This window comes from Crocodylus siamensis, chromosome 11, assembly GCF_052110815.1.
Source record: "Crocodylus siamensis isolate JL-2025a chromosome 11, ASM5211081v1, whole genome shotgun sequence".
Classification (NCBI taxonomy): domain Eukaryota; kingdom Metazoa; phylum Chordata; order Crocodylia; family Crocodylidae; genus Crocodylus; species Crocodylus siamensis.
The window spans coordinates 66225843-66243167 of record NC_143405.1 but is presented as its reverse complement, the minus strand read 5'-3'; the positions used below and the strand labels follow the sequence as shown (position 1 = coordinate 66243167).

At 49.8% G+C, this 17325-nt stretch overlaps 2 protein-coding genes across 6 annotated transcripts; one reads left to right on the top strand and one right to left on the bottom strand.

Moving 5' to 3' along the window:
- Nucleotides 1–66: 66 nt before the first annotated feature.
- Nucleotides 67–9422, bottom strand: PDHB (pyruvate dehydrogenase E1 subunit beta). The gene is made up of 9 exons (XM_090022918.1): nt 9269–9422; nt 9077–9184; nt 8944–9006; nt 8820–8855; nt 8264–8549; nt 7243–7353; nt 6449–6540; nt 1461–1602; nt 67–589 (listed from the first exon to the last, which is right to left on the bottom strand). Exons 1-9 carry the CDS (start codon nt 9365–9367, stop codon nt 444–446), a joined length of 1083 nt encoding a protein of 360 aa, XP_089879044.1. The 5' UTR covers nt 9368–9422; the 3' UTR covers nt 67–443.
- Nucleotides 9423–9494: 72 nt separating this feature from the next.
- KCTD6 (potassium channel tetramerization domain containing 6) lies at nt 9495–17247 on the top strand. Of its 5 annotated transcripts, none has more exons than XM_090021430.1 (3): nt 9495–9536; nt 12582–12687; nt 14116–17247. In XM_090021430.1, the coding sequence occupies exons 2-3, from the start codon at nt 12661–12663 to the stop codon at nt 14800–14802; spliced, it is 714 nt and encodes a 237-aa protein (XP_089877556.1). In that variant the 5' UTR covers nt 9495–9536; nt 12582–12660; the 3' UTR covers nt 14803–17247. The 5 variants fall into 5 exon arrangements, with proteins under 5 accessions (XP_089877556.1, XP_089877557.1, XP_089877559.1 ...); XM_090021431.1 differs by lacking the exon at nt 9495–9536 and adding an exon at nt 9581–9728; XM_090021433.1 differs by lacking the exon at nt 9495–9536 and adding an exon at nt 9759–10080.
- Nucleotides 17248–17325: the final 78 nt, after the last annotated feature.

The following is a 17325-nucleotide window of genomic DNA, read 5'->3' as shown; positions in this document are numbered from 1 at the left end:
AGCCTTTAGGCTGTTCTTTCACTTTCAAACCACTCATTTGACCTGTTGTAAGTAGTAGACAGACAGCACAGCTGGGTAGTCATTTATTTCTCATACTAAATTAAGACCATTTAGAATGAGACTCTCTGAAAGCAATAGTAGAACAATCCATTCACTGGTACTATCAAGTCTTGGAGAGGGTACAGATTCAAACTTACAGCATGAGACTGGAACAAACACAGCTATATACTTCCCTATGGAGCTGCTTAGAGCTGGAAGGGTGACTGAAATGCTGGTTTATTACACAATTAGCCATATAAATAACTTTTAAAGTGTCATTTAACCTTTTCTTTCTGTACAGAAAGGTTCATGAAGCTATACAAGGCAGTTATGAATACAATAGTTTGTAGTACACTCCATATGCTTTAAACTAAGACATTTTAGAAGAACATGTTTGTAACAGTCTAGATATTTAACGTTTTCTTCACTGCAAAGATGATATCCTTCACTTGAGGTATGCAGTTCTCTTCCAAGATCTTTGCATAAGGCATAGGAACATCTGCCCCTGTGACACGCACAGCTGGAGCATCCAAGTAATTGAAGGCAGGTCCTGGAACAAAGAAGGGCATCTTAAGCCATGCAGAGCTAGCTTTTGTTCCTTGATGTACCTGCAGTTTCACAAAATTGGCCTGCTCTGGGTATTTGGGGTCTTATACAACTGCACTGCAAACCCGCTCTTGCAGCCTTCCTTGGTTAAATGAAACCAGATGTTTTTGCTGTTTGGTCCCTTCACTCAGCAAACACTTGAGAGGGAATGCTTCAGCAAAGTGATCCGGTGGCCCTTACGTGCTCAGCTTCCCAGGAGCTGCTTGAAGCTCCATGCATCAGAGAGGTGATGAGTGCGGTAGAACAAGGGACTAAGGCTCTTGTTACTTCATAAGTTAACACACTTTTCTGACTTAGCATCTAGTATGGCAGCAAAACAGGCTTTGTACTTTCCCCTCGTACTTGGCAGGCTTGGCTGTTCATCCTTCACAAGACAAGGCTGAGGGAGGACCTGGTGACCATCTATAAACTCACTAGGGGAACCAGAAGGGTTTGGGAGAGACCTTGTTTCCCCAAGTGCTCCCTGGCATAACAAGGAATAATGGCCACAAGTTATTGGAGAGGAGGTTAGACATCCGCAAGAACTACTTCACAGTCAGGGTGGCCAGGATCTGGAACCAACTTCCAAGGAAAGTGGTGCTGGCTCCTACCCTGGGGGTCTTTAAGAAGAGGCTTGATGCCTACCTGGCTAGAGTCATTTGAGCCTGGTTTTTCTCCCACCCAGGCAGGGGGTCGGACTTGAAGATCTACAAGGTCCCTTCCAACCCTACTTCTATGATTGGCTGGAAGGAGTTCATGTACCAGGAAAGCAATAGATTAGAGGCAAGTGACAAAGTACAGATACATACAAGTTACAGGAGCTGAGCAAAAGATACCTTCCATGATTCTGGCACATATTTCGGCTCCTACTCCAAACTGTGGCCAACCTCCTTCCACTGTTACAAGGTTATTTGTCTTCATAATGCTGGCTTCTATAGTTTCAACATCCATTGGGCGAATGGTGCGGAGATTTATCACCTGGAAGAGAAAGTGGTAAGCGATTTGGTACTAGGTCCTTTAACCCTAACCCCCACCACCTTGCATACTGGAGCAGAGTCTTTCACTTCAGGAGTACTCTGTATTCATAGTTTCTAGGGTCAGAAGGGACCTGAGTAGATCATCTAGTCCGACCCCCGCCATGGCAGGAAATAATACTGTGGTCAAACGACCCCAGCAAGATGTTCATCCAACCTCCTCTTAAAAACCCCCAGGGTAGGAGCCAGGACCACCTCTCTTGGAAGTTGGTTCCAGATCCTAGCCGCCCTGACCGTGAAGTAGTGCTTCCTGATATCTAGCCTAACCTGCCCTCTGCCAGCTTGTGACCGTTATTCCTGGTCACTCCTGGCAGTGCTCGGGGGAACAGTGACTCCCCGAATGCCTGCTGGTCCCCCCTGACTAGTTTATAACAGGCCACAAGATCCCCCCTCAGCCTTCTCTTTTGGAGGCTGAACAGGTTCAGGTCCCGTAGCCTCTCCCCATAGGGCCTGCCCTGCTGTCCCCTGATCATGCAAGTAGCCTCCTCTGGACCCTCTCCATGCTGTCCACATCCCTCCTGAAGTGCGGCGCCCAGAACTGGACGCAGTCCTCCAGCTGCGGCCTGACCAGTGCCACATAGAGGGGGAGGATCACCTCTTTGGACCTGCTCGAGATGCACCTGTGGATACATGACAAGGTACGGCCGGCCTTCCTGACTGCCTCCCCATGTTCATCTGGGAGTCAATTACGACTCCCAGATCCTTTTCCGCCTCCGTGCTGACAAGAGGGGAGTTCCCCAACCTGTAGGTATGGTGACGATTGTTCCTCCCCAGGTGCATCACCTTGCGCTTGTCTGTGTTGAATCCCATCCTATTCACATCCGCCTACCCTTGTAGCCTGTCTAGGTCTGATTGTAGCCTGTTACATCCTTCCAGTGTGCCCATGTCCCCCCACATGGTGGAGGAGTAGCACTCTACATCAAGGAGGAATATACTTCCTCGGCAATTAGCAAGGGGGTAGAGGGGGGGCACTCTGAGGTGCTCTGGGTTAGAGTAAAAGGCAGTCCAGGGGAGAGAGACTTAACGGTGGGAGTCTACTATAGACCTCCCAACCAGGGAGAAGAGCTCGACCAGGAATTCTTAGGTCAGCTCACAGAGGCAGTGAGGGCTAAGGATGTGGTCATCATGGGGGACCTGAACTTCCCAGACATCTGCTGGGAGGAGCAGTCAGCCAAGTCTGATCGCTCACGTCGGTTCTTAGCCAGAGTGCAGGACCTCCATCTAACCCAGGAGGTGCACAGTCCCACCAGGGGAGACGCCTTGTTGGACCTGGTGCTGGCCACGGGTGATGACCTGGTGAGGGGGCTGCGGGTGATGGGCCACCTGGGAGACAGTAATCATCGCTTGCTGGAATTCACCATCCAGCGTAAGGTGGCAAAGGGCTGCAGCAAGGCAACAGCCCTAGACTTTAGGAGGGCTGACTTCAACAAGCTAAGGAGGATCGTTGGGGAAGCGCTGAGGACCCAGAGGGGAAGGGAATCAGATGTCGAAGGTGAGTGGTTGCTCCTTAAGGAGACGATCCTCCATGCCCAAAGGGAGGTAATCCCAACAAGGGTCAAAGGGAGCAGGAGGGTACATAAACCCCCATGGCTCACTAAGAGCATCCGGGAATGTCTCCTTGCTAAAAGGGAGGCATACACCCAATGGAGAGATGGGGTCATCACCAAGAAGGACTATGTTACAGTCGCCCGAGGATGTAGGGGGGCAGTCAGGAGGGCCAAGGCAGAGATGGAGATAGGACTAGCTTCCCGGATTAAGGACAATAAGAAGTCCTTCTTCAAATACATAGGGGGTAAAAAGAGGGTCCCGGGTAATGTGGGGCCCCTGCAGGACACGATGGGCAACTTAGTCATCACGCCAGATGACAAAGCTAACATATTTAACGATTTCTTTGCCTCTGTCTTCCTAAGTAGGGACCAGTTCAGCCACCTCCCTGCCGGGCCCCCCTCGGGCCCCGGGAGAGACACGCCTGGGCCAGGGGTTAGCGAGGAGTTAGTTAGGGTACTTCTGGAGAGGCTGGACGTGTTCAAGTCCGCTGGTCCGGACGATCTTCACCCTAGGGTTCTACAGGAACTGGCCGAGGTCATTGCGGGACCCCTGGCGCGGCTCTATGAGCACTCGTGGTGCTCTGGTGAGGTGCCGGAGGACTGGAAGAGGGCCAATGTGGTCCCTATCTTCAAAAAGGGAAAAAAAGAGGACCCGGGAAATTACAGGCCAGTTAGTCTGACCTCAATCCCGGGTAAACTCTTTGAAAAAATTATCCTGGCACACATCCAGGAGGGCCTTGCGGGGGAATGCATGCTCAGGGGCAACCAACATGGGTTCATCAGTGGCAGGTCTTGTCAGACCAACCTGGTGGCCTTTTACGATCAGGTCACCAAATCATTAGATGCAGGGGTTGCTGTGGATGTAGTCTTTCTGGACTTCCGGAAGGCTTTCGACACTGTCTCTCACCCTGTCCTCATCAAAAAGCTGGGAGACTGTGGTGTCGATGCCCACACGGTCAAATGGGTCGCCAACTGGTTGGAGGGCCGCACCCAGAGGGTGGTAGCAGATGGGTTCTTCTCGACCTGGAAGGACGTGGGCAGTGGGGTTCCGCAGGGCTCAGTCCTCGGGCCCGCACTGTTCAACATCTTCATCAGTGACTTGGATGAGGGGGTAGAAAGCACCCTGTTCAAGTTTGCTGATGACACTAAGATGTGGGGGGATGTGGGCGCACTAGAAGGGTGCAATAGGCTACAAGCTGACCTTGACAGGTTGCAACGGTGGGCGGATGAGAATAGGATGGGGTTTAACACTGATAAGTGCAAGGTGTTGCACATGGGGAGGAAGAACCGGCACCACACTTACAGGTTGGGGAACTCCCCTCTTGCCAGCACGGAGACGGAAAAGGATCTTGGAGTCGTCATTGACTCCACGATGAACATGGGCCGGCAGTGTGGGGAGGCAGTCAAGGAGGCCAACCGTACCCTGTCATGCATCCACAGATGCATCTCGAGCAGGTCCAGGGAGGTGATCCTCCCCCTCTATGCGGCACTGGTCAGGCCGCAGCTGGAGTACTGCGTCCAGTTCTGGGCGCCGCACTTCAAGAGGGACGTGGACGATATGGAAAGAGTTCAGAGGAGGGCCACTCGTATGATCAGGGGTCAGCAGGGCAGGCCTTATGAGGAGAGGCTACGGGACCTGAACCTGTTTAGCCTCCACAAGAGAAGGTTAAGGGGGGACCTTGTGGCCTGCTACAAACTGGTCAGGGGGGATCAGCAGGTATTGGGGGAGTCCCTGTTCCCCCGTGCGCTGCCAGGAGTGACCAGGAATAACGGTCACAAGCTGGCGGAGGGTAAGTTTAGATTAGATATTAGGAGGCGCTACTTCACAGTTAGGGCAGCTAGGGCCTGGAACCAGCTTCCAGGGGAAGTGGTGCAGGCTCCTAGCCTGGGGATTTTTAAAAGGAAGTTAGATGAGCACCTTGCCGGGGTCATCTGACCCCGGGGCTCTTTCCTGCCAAGGCAGGGGGTCAGACTAGGTGATCTACCTAGGCCCCTTCCGACTCTAGCTACTATGAAACATCTTAGTGTCAGCAGCAAATTTGAACAGGGTACTTTTTACCCCCTCATCCAAATCGCTGATGAAGATGTTGAACAGTGCGGGCCCGAGGACCGAGCCCTGGGGGACCCCACTGCCCACGTCCTTCCAGGTTGAGAAGGACCCATCCACTACCACCCTCTGGGTGCGGCCCTCTGGCCAGTTGGCGACCCATTTGACTATGTGGGCATCAACTCCACACATCCCCAGTTTCTTAATGAGAACAGGGTGAGAGACAGTGTCGAATGCCTTCCAGAAGTCCAGGAAGACTATGTCCACTGTATCTAATGATCTGGTAATCTGATCATAGAAGGCAACCAGGTTGGTCTGACAGGACCTGCCACTGATGAACCCGTGTTGGTTGCCCCTAAGCCTGCAGTCCCCTGCCGGCCCCTCCTGGATGTGTGCCAGCATAATTTTCTCAAACAGCTTGCCTAGGATCGAGGTTAGACTGACTGGCCTATAGTTTCCTGGGTCCTCCTTCCTCCCCTTTTTGAAGACTGGAACCACGTTCATTTTAGGCAGTCTTACCCTCTTCCCCCAGAACCAGGAGTCTCATGAAAGACAACACATTAGATCTCTCCTATGCCTTCTACTCTGCTGTATTTACTTCAGCTACCTCCACAGTTGTAGGATGCACTCTTCACCTTGTCTCCAGAGGGGATGCCTCTAGTGGCATCAACCCGGTAGTTACTTGTAGCCACACTATTTGTAGCAAACTGTCTTACCGTGGCTCACCTCACTGCCCTTGATTTTATAGGGGAGTGCAAGGCTACTTGCACACTTGCATGTTTCTCCATGAAGCTTCCCTGCACAGTAAACAAGACCCTTAGCTACCCACAGACAGCAAGCAAGGGGAACATAAGTGTGCTCACACAAGCAATGTATACATCTAGCTTTGGAGCCAGTGCCAAAGGCTCAGTAGATAACAAAAATTAAGGGCTCAAATGTATTGAACACGGATTTTAAGCTATGAATTTAGTGTTCGTGGCACCTTTGGAACTGCATCAGTAAAACAGTGTGGAATCCCACTAAGTGTGACGTGCTGTTTTGAAATCTCAAATGCAAACTTCCACTTTGCTGGCACAGCACAAGCATAGCCAAATCCCTTTTTTAGCTCAGTAATCAAAGCAGTTGAGAATGAATCCAATTTAAACGAAAGATTTTTTCATCCTGGCCTGAAATACCACTGAGTGAGTGGGACATACCTCACACTCCACCCCTTCTTTGGCAAGGACAGCAGCTGCTTCCAGACAGTGTCCAACAGGCCTCGAGTGTGACACTAATGTAATGTGCGTTCCTGAAACACAGAAGCTGGTGGTGGATCAAGACAGATCTTCCCGTCAAGCAGCTCAACACTAAACATCTCGGAAAAGGTAAGTGTAAGACCTCACCTTATTGACCTAGGTCAAGTCTAGTGTACTCGGCATCTGACTTGCATTGTCAGGACTAGCCTGAGAAGTCTGTTACTGGAACTCTTCCTGAGTTTGACTACTTAAGAGCGTCATTCTTGTGCTCTGCATATTGGCAGAATGGATGGGATCAACTTACTACGCCATGAGTAACAAGTTGCTTGCATGCTTCTACACTGAAGTTATACACAACTGACAACAGGTTTGAAATGCTGCACATTAGTGAACTGTCTTGATATGCTGAGCAAAGGCTCTAAACTCTAGCTGATGGGTGTTGTTTTCTTTTCATTCATTTCAGACAGTCCATACACCTGACACCTGCACCACGCCTAGCTGGCCATTAGAAAGTATTTTAATTTTGGGTCAAGATGGCCCTACCCTAAATTACTTTGTCTGCGAGTAATAAGTGCTAAAAAACAAATAGCTGGTAAAATCCAAATGACCGGAAGTCTTAGTGTAGTGTCCTTTTGAATAGTTCCATGTTTTGCAAGAAGGAAGAACTTTATAATGGAAAACAGTTCAATTGGTCTAGCAAGGAAAGAGAACTTTTATAAGTGGGAATATACAGAACAGTAGTATTCTGAACTTACCTGGCCTCTCTATTTTGGCTTTGCCAATGGGAACCAAGAAGTCCTTTGATTGAGTCTCCTCTGACATCTCAAAGGGAACTCCATACATCAGTTCATGTTCCAGCATCACAACTAAAGATCATTAGAGTGGTCATTTGGGTTAGTTTGGAGGTTCCCAATCCAGGTGCCATACAACATTTTCCAAGACTGTCAGGGCCCACGATGGTGGACTCTTCCTTTTGGCTCAATTACTGGAGGACAAGTATAATGCAGCAGCACGCTTAGACAAGCCCAAAGGACTTGAAGCTTCACTTAAGTAGCTACTAACTAGTAGCATTGCACAATTTTGAAATGGCTTCTTTGACTGACTGATCCCATATCCTGAGGGTGATTTTACACTAAGCATTTGGAGATGCAACATTTGGAAGGTAATCAGAAATGCAGAACTTGCTCCAAGACTACTTCCACATTTGTTCCACAGACACACAAGTGATGTCTACAGGAGTGGGTCTGAAGAGACACTGCTATGCTTGTCATCCTTTTCTTAGGACAGCAATGTACAAACTGATCGTCTGTTGCCCATATTCTAGTTCAGCGTTTCCCAACCGATGCTGCAGCATGCTGGGCTGGAGCCAAGCCCCCTGCCTGCTGCTGCTGTGGGCGGACGCAGACAGATGAGGAGCACGACTCCAGCCCAACACACTGCTGTCACACTGCTGACCCCTCCCTGTCAGTGTTCGGCTGGCCGTGCACCACCCCCCTGCTCCGTGCCCTGTGTGCCGTGATGCTTTTTTATTTAGGTAAGTGTCATGGGGAGAAAAAGGTTGGGAAATGCTGTTCTAGTTTAACTTTGGTTTTTGAAGAAGAGGCCGCAGTCAGGAGAAAAGTTCTCCAGGATTAGCTTCATGATTTGAGTCACATGCTTTAAGCACGTTCTTCACGGGGTCAGGGTAGAGAAGGGAAGCAGAGGGCACGTAGCCTCAGCATCACACACACACAGACTAGTTATCTGAGTACAGCAGGACTTTCTGCTGGTAATTACCTGGATTGTCATCCCGGATGGCCGACTTAAGGAGACCTCTTGCATCTTCGGAGCTCCAAGGGCTGACCACCTTCAGTCCAGGGCAGTGCCCGTACCAAGCGGCAAAGCACTGTGAATGCTGTGCGCCGACTCCAGCTGAGGTGCCGTTGGGGCCCCTGAAGACCACTGGGACCGAGACCATGCCGGAAGACATGTAATACGTCTTAGCCGCAGAGTTGATCACCTGGTCGATTGCTTGCATGGAGAAGTTGAAGGTCATGAATTCACAAATTGGCCTCAGCCCAGCCTGTTAAACGAGGACGCAGGTGAGTCACGAAACCTCCCAGCTCATGGCCTAGGATCGGCACGTAACGACGGCCAGTTCCTGGGTCCAGCCTCCTGGCGTCCCACGACCGCAGCACCCGATGCCCTAACGGGAGTTAACCCCACTCCCCCTTTGGGGCTACAGCACCGCAGTGCACCGAGCAGGCACGTCCCACGGGGCCCAGGTGGTGCAGCCCCCCGGCCCGTTTCCAAACGAGCTCCTCGCCCATGCGTGCGGCACTGGGCCACCTACCATGGCGGCTCCCACAGCGATGCCGGTGAAGCCCATCTACAAGGGAGGGAAGACAGCAGGGTGAGCACAGCGCCAGGCAGGCAGAGGGCAGGGTTGTCGGGGGGAGGGGGCTGCACGGGGGTACCTCGGAGATGGGGGTGTCGATGATGCGTTTGTCGCCGTACTTCTTCCACAGGCCGCGGCTGATCTGCAGGCGCAGGCAGAGCGTGAGGCGGGCCCGCGGCCTCCCGCCCCGCGCCCGGCCCGGCCCCACTCACCTTGTAGGCGCCGTCGTACTGCGCTACCTCCTCGCCCAGCAGGAAGACGCGCTCGTCGCGCTCTAGCTCCTCGTCCAGCGCCTGGTTCAGCGCGTCGCGGACCGTCACCTGCGGCGCACAGCGCGCTCACACCGGGCCCGCCAGCTCCCCCGGCCCCAGCCCTGGCTCCGGCTCCGGCCCCGGCCCCGGTACCTGCACGGCGGCGGGCGGCGAGACGCGGAACCCCCGGCGCAGCGGGCCCGGCGAGCGGTGCAGCCCCGCCCGCGATAGCACCCTCAGTGCTGCCGCCATCTTGGATGTGCCCTCCAGCTGCAGGGCGCGGCGTCACGCCCGCGCCGCCCAATGGGCGCCCGGCCCCGCCCCCCCGCTGCCTGGCAACGAGGCGCCGCGGCGGCATCTCGCGAGAAGCCGCGGCGGTGGCGCGTCACATCACATCCGCTCTGGGTCGGGACGGCGCGCGGTGAGTGCGGCCCCGCGCCCGCCTGAGGGGAGCGGCCCTGTCTCGCGTCCCTCCCCCGCCCCCGCCCGGCGCGCCTCGGCCTCCCTGCCCCGCTCAGCATCCCCCCCCGCAGCCCGCCATCACCTCCCTCAGCCTTCTCTTCTGCAGCCTCCACGAGCCCATTCCCGCCGCCCACCGTGGCGGGATGAAGAGGTAGTCCCGCAGCGTTGCCCTTCTGCCTCCACTGACCGTTGCGCTCCGTCCGTCCGTGGCGGCGTGAACCAAGGGTCTGGCCGGGCTCCTGGTTCAGGAAAAGCCCTCGTACCTAAGTGGGCTCTTGCGGTGTCTCGCGCCAGGATCATGGGCGAGCGCAGTCGGTCACTTGCTATCGCAGAACTGCTGACGGTCAGACACATAGGCCTCGATTTCCTCCCGCTGCGCGGAGGGGATGCGAGCACGGCGCTGGGCCTGCCCGCGTGGTGCGTGCAAAACAGCGCTCCCGTTTCCTCACGAAGCCACCAAGTTGCCTCCACGTGCAGGGTCTCCGTGACCTTTGCATTATGAGGTTGGTGCGTTTGGATGTGCTGGAAGAACCCCCTCTGGGGCAGGTGCCTGGCCCCTGCGGGCGTTCGGTGGGGCTTGTGCTGAACCCCAAGCTCGCGCCAGCCTGTGGGATTTTGTCCCGAGAGGATGTTTGTGCTCCTTAGTTCTCCGATGCCCGATGAAGGGTGTTTGTGCCCAAAATATTTTTTTCCATGCAAAGACCTCATTGGTCGAATAAAAGAGGTCACTTCTATCTACCACAAGCCCCGGTTAGTTGGATAGAGACTCTCAAATTGGTTTCATTGGAGAATCCTGCCTGCAAAAAGCCTTGGTGCAGGTCACGCGGCAGCAGCATTTTGACAGGCTTCCGTTGCCACCACAGTTCTAGCACCCAGGTCTTCATTATGCTTGACGTGTGCCCGGACAGAGTAATTGCTGCATGCAGATTGCCTGAGAGAGGAGCCTAGGAACTTGGAATGCCTAGGCTCATGCTGATGAGGGAAGCGTAAATATTTATGAAGTGGGTAGCATTTTAACTTGCAGTGTGGAGCAGTTCAAATGTTATCCTTGCACACTTCAGAGGTGCGCCTCATTGTAACGTGAGCTTTGCCCAGCTGACTTTTTGCATGCCAAGCATTATTTTTGTTAAATCCTACACAAAATCAATGAAACTTCTAGATGCTTGCTTTATTTATTTATTTATCAAAACATGGGCTTGCCTGAGCTAATTGCTCCTATAAATTATTCACTCCGGCGTTACAGCAGTAGCACTGTAATCAAATGGTAGCTTTTCACAGGGTGCAGACAGGAGGACATTATCTATTCTTTTTTCTTTGTGATCACCCAAAAGGTAGCCTTGGCATGATGGAGGTACCAGGGACTTTGAAGATGGCCTCGCTTATGTAACAGAGGAGGTGTTTGTCAGAGAAAATCTTTTAAGTAGATGGGCATGTACCTTCTTATTTTTCTTCCTTTTTTAGAGTTGGTGCCGTTGAGCGTTTATTGAGACATCATTGATTATATGGCGTGTAAGTGGATAACTTTGATGTCACACTGTTTTCCCAGGTGTGGTTCCTCCTCTCCTTATTGTGGGGACTTTGTCAGAGGCCCTCCTTGTCACTTTCCTGAAGTGAAGTGCAGCTGTGTGATACGAGGTGACATCTTACACCTTACGCTTGAACAGAACTGACCCTGTATGCAGTGTTACCTAAAGGAGAAGCCTAGGATCTCAACCTCCAGGCTAATGCTAGGGGTGGGAGTTAATTGCTGTTTAGCTGGAAAGCACAGAACAGCTGTGCAGGCTCATTGTCTTGTTGGCTAGTTCTTCTACCACTGGTGTGATGGACATTAGCCTGCGCAGAAGAGCTGATCTGAGTTTGTGTCTCTCCCTTGGTCAGCAGTCATTTGTGCTGTGCTGAGGCAAGCCTCACCTTTGTTTTGTCCAGCATGAGTCATCCATGCTGCCTATATTGTGTTTAACTTATTGTAGTGCTTGGGAAAAGGTGTAAGGTTGGACACAGGATTCTCCTGTGGCTGGTGAGATGCAATGCCTGCTTTGTATAGGCCTCTGCTCTCCACGTGCAGCTGCCATTGCAGTCCAGACCTACTTTGAGCAGAAAGCACTTTGCTCTCACCATATTCTTCTCAGGTGGGGACATGGGCCTGTGCCTGCTACAGAGAGCAGACTTTGGGTCAGAAATTGAACACTCTTTCTGTAGTCACTGACTGGTGCAGAGCTCTACCTCTTGGCTTAAACGCTGTGACTTTACTTGCTGGGTAACACATGCCTGGATTAATTTGTTTTCCAAAGCTCCCACAAGATCCTTTCTGTGGATTTACCAAATTTACCAAACTGTTTGTAAATCCTAGAGTTTAAGCCAAAGGAGAGCTCTGCTACTGTCTAGCCTGGTCTGCCACCAACCCGTCACAGCATTTCATCCATCCTTCCAGCAGTGGGAAGATGGAAGGTTTTAATGGGACCTTGCCCTGAAGGTGAATGTTCCTGACCACCTATAGGAAGTTTTCTTTTACTTCCTTCCCCCCCAAGTGACTTCTGAGTTCCTGCTGATGCTGAGATACAGAATTATTGACCCGTAAAGCTAGCACACAGGTCTCCACATCTTATGTCTGAAGGTCCATCTCAGTAGATGAATAAATCAAGCATTTGGCTTATGTAAATGGGGTTACTTTTCAAGACAGATGTACACCATCCAGATGAAATGTAGCTGATGTGTGAGTATAAATCTTCAGAAATGCAACATAGGTTATTTAACAAATCTGGAATACTGAGGACAGTGTATGAAGGCGCTGCTCTCTCTAGATGGGGCTTGTGTTCAGGCAGTGGAAAGGATTCTGGAAGATCAGTACAGGGAAGTCCTCATCTGTGGGTGTTGCTGCTATGCTGCCTGAATAGGTGACAGCAAGGCCCAGCCTGTCTTTGATTAGAATCACTTAAAGACCAGCAATGCTTACAGTCTGACAGATCTCTCTATTTATTTGTTTTATCTATCTGTTTGTCTGCAGGGGGAATAGACGTGAATTGTATATCCCTTCAGCAACTTTCTGTTAAACTTGGACTCCCATAGATCAAGCAACAGAACAGATGGATAATGGAGACTGGGGATATATGGTAAGTGAGCCAATACAGATGTATGTGCATGCTGAGAGAGACTTAAGCTTTCCAGATTTTAATGCAAGGATCCCCTCCAGTCTGTTGGCTTTGTATAGACCCAGAGAAGAAAATATTATGAGAAGAAAAATCTTATTAAAAACAATTTACTTACATTGTCTTTAGAAGGTGTTTCATTTCAGTATGGCTGTTGGGGCCTTTCACGTTGTTAATCTCCAGACAAAGAGCAGGAATTACATAAAACAGTGGGGTCAGCTTTTTTTGGCAGTTGTGCTACAAACTAGCCCCACTACTTCCCCAAGTGCCACACTGATCCTGTTCCCTGCCGAGTCAGCTGCTCTGCTTTCTGTTCCCTTCCCTGTGTTCCCTGCCTGATCTGCTGCTTTGCTTTCTGCTTCCTGCCTGCCTTTCTGTCTGCCCTATCTGCCACATGCCACACATGGAGATTGCCCAGGCCACTTAGGGCACGTAGGCCGACTTAAGACAACACTTACAATTCTCTTAAAAAGATTGGGCCACAATGATGGGCTAGGAAGTGTTGGAAAGCAACCTCCCTGATGTACAGGGTCCTGGAAAAAGCAAAATCTCCTTCCGTGTTCCTTAACGTACTTTGATGCCACTTTATTTGGGGAAAAAGTATTCTTGTCTCTTAAACTGCATTTCCAAAACTAGGCTAGACTCATTCATTTGATTATTGCTCCTTCCCTTTTTCCTCTAAGCATTCTCTTTGGATACGTCTGGCAGGCCCTCAGCCCTGACCGTGAGTCAGTGACTGCGTGGGATCTGTATTTCTTCTCTCACCTGCCTTTTTGGGTGTGATGTGGGTGGTTATAGCTATGGGCTGCCTTCAGTCCCCAGGTACCTTCTCTATGCAGTCAACCATTTGTCTGACCGATGCATTTTTTACAAGCTGAGGCTACAGTATTGTCTTTATGGCTCCCAACAGCCAAAGCAAAGGTTGACTTTAAATGTCCTTTAATTTTCTGCAAAGAGATTTGGGGCATATTTGCTATGTTTCTCCCGAAGTATGAGACATGCTATGAGACAGATCCTTGGGCGTCTGACTCCATCTGGTTCTGTAGGCTCAGAACAATCATTTCTTGCATCTCTTTGACATTCTGCACAATAGGAAACGTTACCTTGCTGATGAGAGAGTCCTTTGTGCTGACGGGAAGCTTCATGCTGGCCTTAAGTGTCTGTAAAGAACCTCACAATTTGCACCGAGCTCTGGATATTCTCTCTTGTAACCAGCTGTGCTGTGTCACCAGGTTTCTTGTCTTTGCTCAAGAGTGAGGCTTCTCCTGGGTTTGCAACTGAGGAGATGCTGTTCTTTCTTGAGCCCATTTCTAGCAGTAACTGCCATGTGCCTTGGTGATAAAATTCTTGTGGGGACTTGATAAACTCTGTCATTTCTCTCTTTCTTTCTAGATGACTGATCCAGTCACAATCAATGTGGGTGGACACATGTATACAACTTCCCTGACCACTCTCACGAGGTATCCAGATTCAATGCTTGGGGCCATGTTCAGGGGAGACTTTCCCACTGCCAGGGACTCTCAGGGTAATTACTTTATTGACAGAGATGGACCACTTTTCCGATATGTTCTTAACTTTTTAAGGACTTCGGAGCTGACTTTGCCATTGGACTTCAAGGAATTTGATCTGCTCCGGAAAGAAGCAGACTTTTACCAGATTGAACCCCTAATCCAGTGTCTTAATGACCCCAAGCCTTTGTATCCTATGGATACCTTTGAAGAAGTAGTGGAGCTGTCCAGCACACGGAAGCTTTCCAAATACTCCAATCCAGTGGCAGTGATTATAACACAGTTAACCATCACGACCAAGGTCCACTCCTTACTAGAAGGCATTTCAAACCACTTCACCAAGTGGAATAAGCACATGATGGACACCAGAGACTGCCAAGTTTCCTTCACATTTGGACCATGTGATTACCACCAGGAGGTTTCTCTCCGAGTCCACCTGATGGAGTACATCACAAAGCAAGGCTTCACAATCAGAAACACACGTGTCCACCACATGAGCGAACGGGCCAATGAGAACACGGTGGAGCACAACTGGACTTTCTGTAGGCTGGCACGGAAAACGGATGACTGATGTTTGACTCCACAGGAGCTGTGTCAGTGGCTAGCAGCTTTCTGGACAGTGCACCTGTGTGGACCTGGGTTTGATGAAACCAACAGCGTGTGCTTCTTTTTTTTTTTATGACTATTTATTAATATTCATTAAGGTCTAGAGAAGTTACTTTCTCTAGCAGCTGTTTTTGTTTTGTCCAGAAACAAAAATGCATGTGCCTGTTCAAACTGTTGAGACACGTTTTGGGAAAAGGGGTCCTAACAACCAGTGGGATAGGATCCTATGTGTCATTAGCACAGCTGAGTCATTTGAAGTGCTAAAATTGTCTCCGTTTTAAATGGTCTCTAATTCACCTAATGCTAAACCTCCAGGAGTAAAGAACAAACAGAATTTAAGATGCAGCTGGGGAAAAGCTACAATCATGTAGTGTAACCTAGTTTCTAAATCAGTAGACAGTATTGTAATATTTTAGGAAAACAAATCCAGCCCCTTTTAAAGTACTTGTTAAGTACGATTTCTTGCAGTTATGACAACTGTTTTTTTCTATGCATATAAATCAAGCAACCAAATATTATCTGTAGCCATGGAAATATGATTAGAAATATTTATATTGGACTCTGAATGCAAAATGTTCCTGTGGTAGAATTCATATTTTTAATGCCTGGTGCAGTATTATTCCCAAGTGTAATGCCTGCCAGCAAGAAGCTAATAAAAATGTGAACTATGAAAATAAGCTTTTTATCTTGTTTGCCTCTTTGTAATTTATTATGGTAGGAAAACAGAAAATAAAATATATCGGTGGATGGAATTGAAGCTGCCAGTCTACTACCCTCAATACCATCTTTCTGGAGTATCATGAAAACAGCTCACTTCCAAAATTCAAGTTACAAGTTCTTGTGCTTTTGCAACAGGGATAATTTTAATACTAGAAATTAAAGGGGAGAGTGTGTGCTTAAAATAATGGGCAGTTGAAAAGCAGTGAAGCTGGTCGGCAGGTTGGCTGTCCATGGCGTTCCTAGGAGCTGAGTCCTTATAACTCAGTAAGGGATATGATCAAAATTTGAAATGTTCATCAAATGAATTCTAGTACATGTCACCACTTCCATTCCCCTGCTGGGACAGCCGCTGCTACCATTGTAGTCAAAGGACTAGCTCAGCATTCTTCCCAGGCAATCTCACAGAACTGCTTCTACCTCTCCTGTGCATTCTGTGGAGCTACTCGTATCTCATACTACAGAGTCCTTCTATGAGAATCGGTTAAAGTTAGAAGATGGTAGAATTGCTGTTTGGATCTATGCTTTGAGGGACCAGACCAGTGCAGCTGTATACACACTCCTCTTTCTAGGTCAATGTTTCTGCCTTAAGTGATCCACACCCGTCTCGATGTGTATGACCTCCCTGTGCACCTGGTTCATTTGCTTTGCCATGTGGCTAGTCTGTACCCCAGTTTCTTGGAGATGTTCAGAAACAGCCTGGGCCTTAGCTCTTAGCTGCTGTTTCCTTTAGTGTAGAGTTCCAGGAGCTGGCAGCGCTTCATCTTAGCTCATTCAGTTTGTTTGCATTTCTCTGGCAGTGGAGAACTCGGGTGTCACTTTTCCTTTGTTGTATCCCCCCCTCTTACCCCAGCCCCTTTGTTTTGTTTATTGCTGTTAAGTGCTTTATTCAAAAGAAAAAAAAAGATATTAGTTAAGTGGAGGAAGCTCAGGAAATCTGCTTGGTTTTCTGTTGTTGGGCAAGAATCTGAAACCCTCAGAAAATACTGTTAGAATATACTGTTACTTCTGTTGTTAGTAGAAAAATGTCTGTTCTTCCTGCAATTATGGAGGATAATTTAACAAACAGTAGTCCAAATGGTGCACATCCTATTGAAGCCCTCAGCTTCAGGTTCATTAGTGGCAGGTCCTGTCAGACCAACCTGGTGGCCTTCTATGATCAGATCACCAAATCCTTAGATGCAGGGGTAGCAGTGGACATCGTCTTCCTGGACTTTCGGAAGGCCTTCAACACTGTCTCTCACCCTGTTCTCATTAAGAAACTGGGGGACTGTGGTGTCGACACCCACACAGTCAGATGTGTTGCCAGAGAGTGTGACCCAGAGAGTGGTGGTGGACGGGTCATTTTCAACCTGGAGGGATGTGGGCAGTGGGGTCCCGCAGGGCCCGGTCCTCGGGCCTGCACTGTTCAACATCTTCATCAGTGAAGCACCCTGCACTTGTCAGTATTGAAACGCATCCTGTTTATGTTAGCCCACTCCTGTAACCTAGCCAGGTCTTGCTGCAATCTTTCCCTCCCTACTAGCGTGCTCACCTCACCCCAAATTTTGGTATCATCAATGAATTTAAACAGGTTGCTTTTCACCCCGTCGTCCAAATCGCTGATGAAGAAATTGAACAGCGCAGGCCCAAGGGCCGAGCTCTGGAGGACTCCGCTGCCCACTTCCCCCCAGGTTGAATATGACCCATCCACCACCACCCTCTGAATATGACCCTTGAGCCAATCTGCAATCCATCTGACTGTGTAGGCATCAGAAACCTTTGCCCTTTT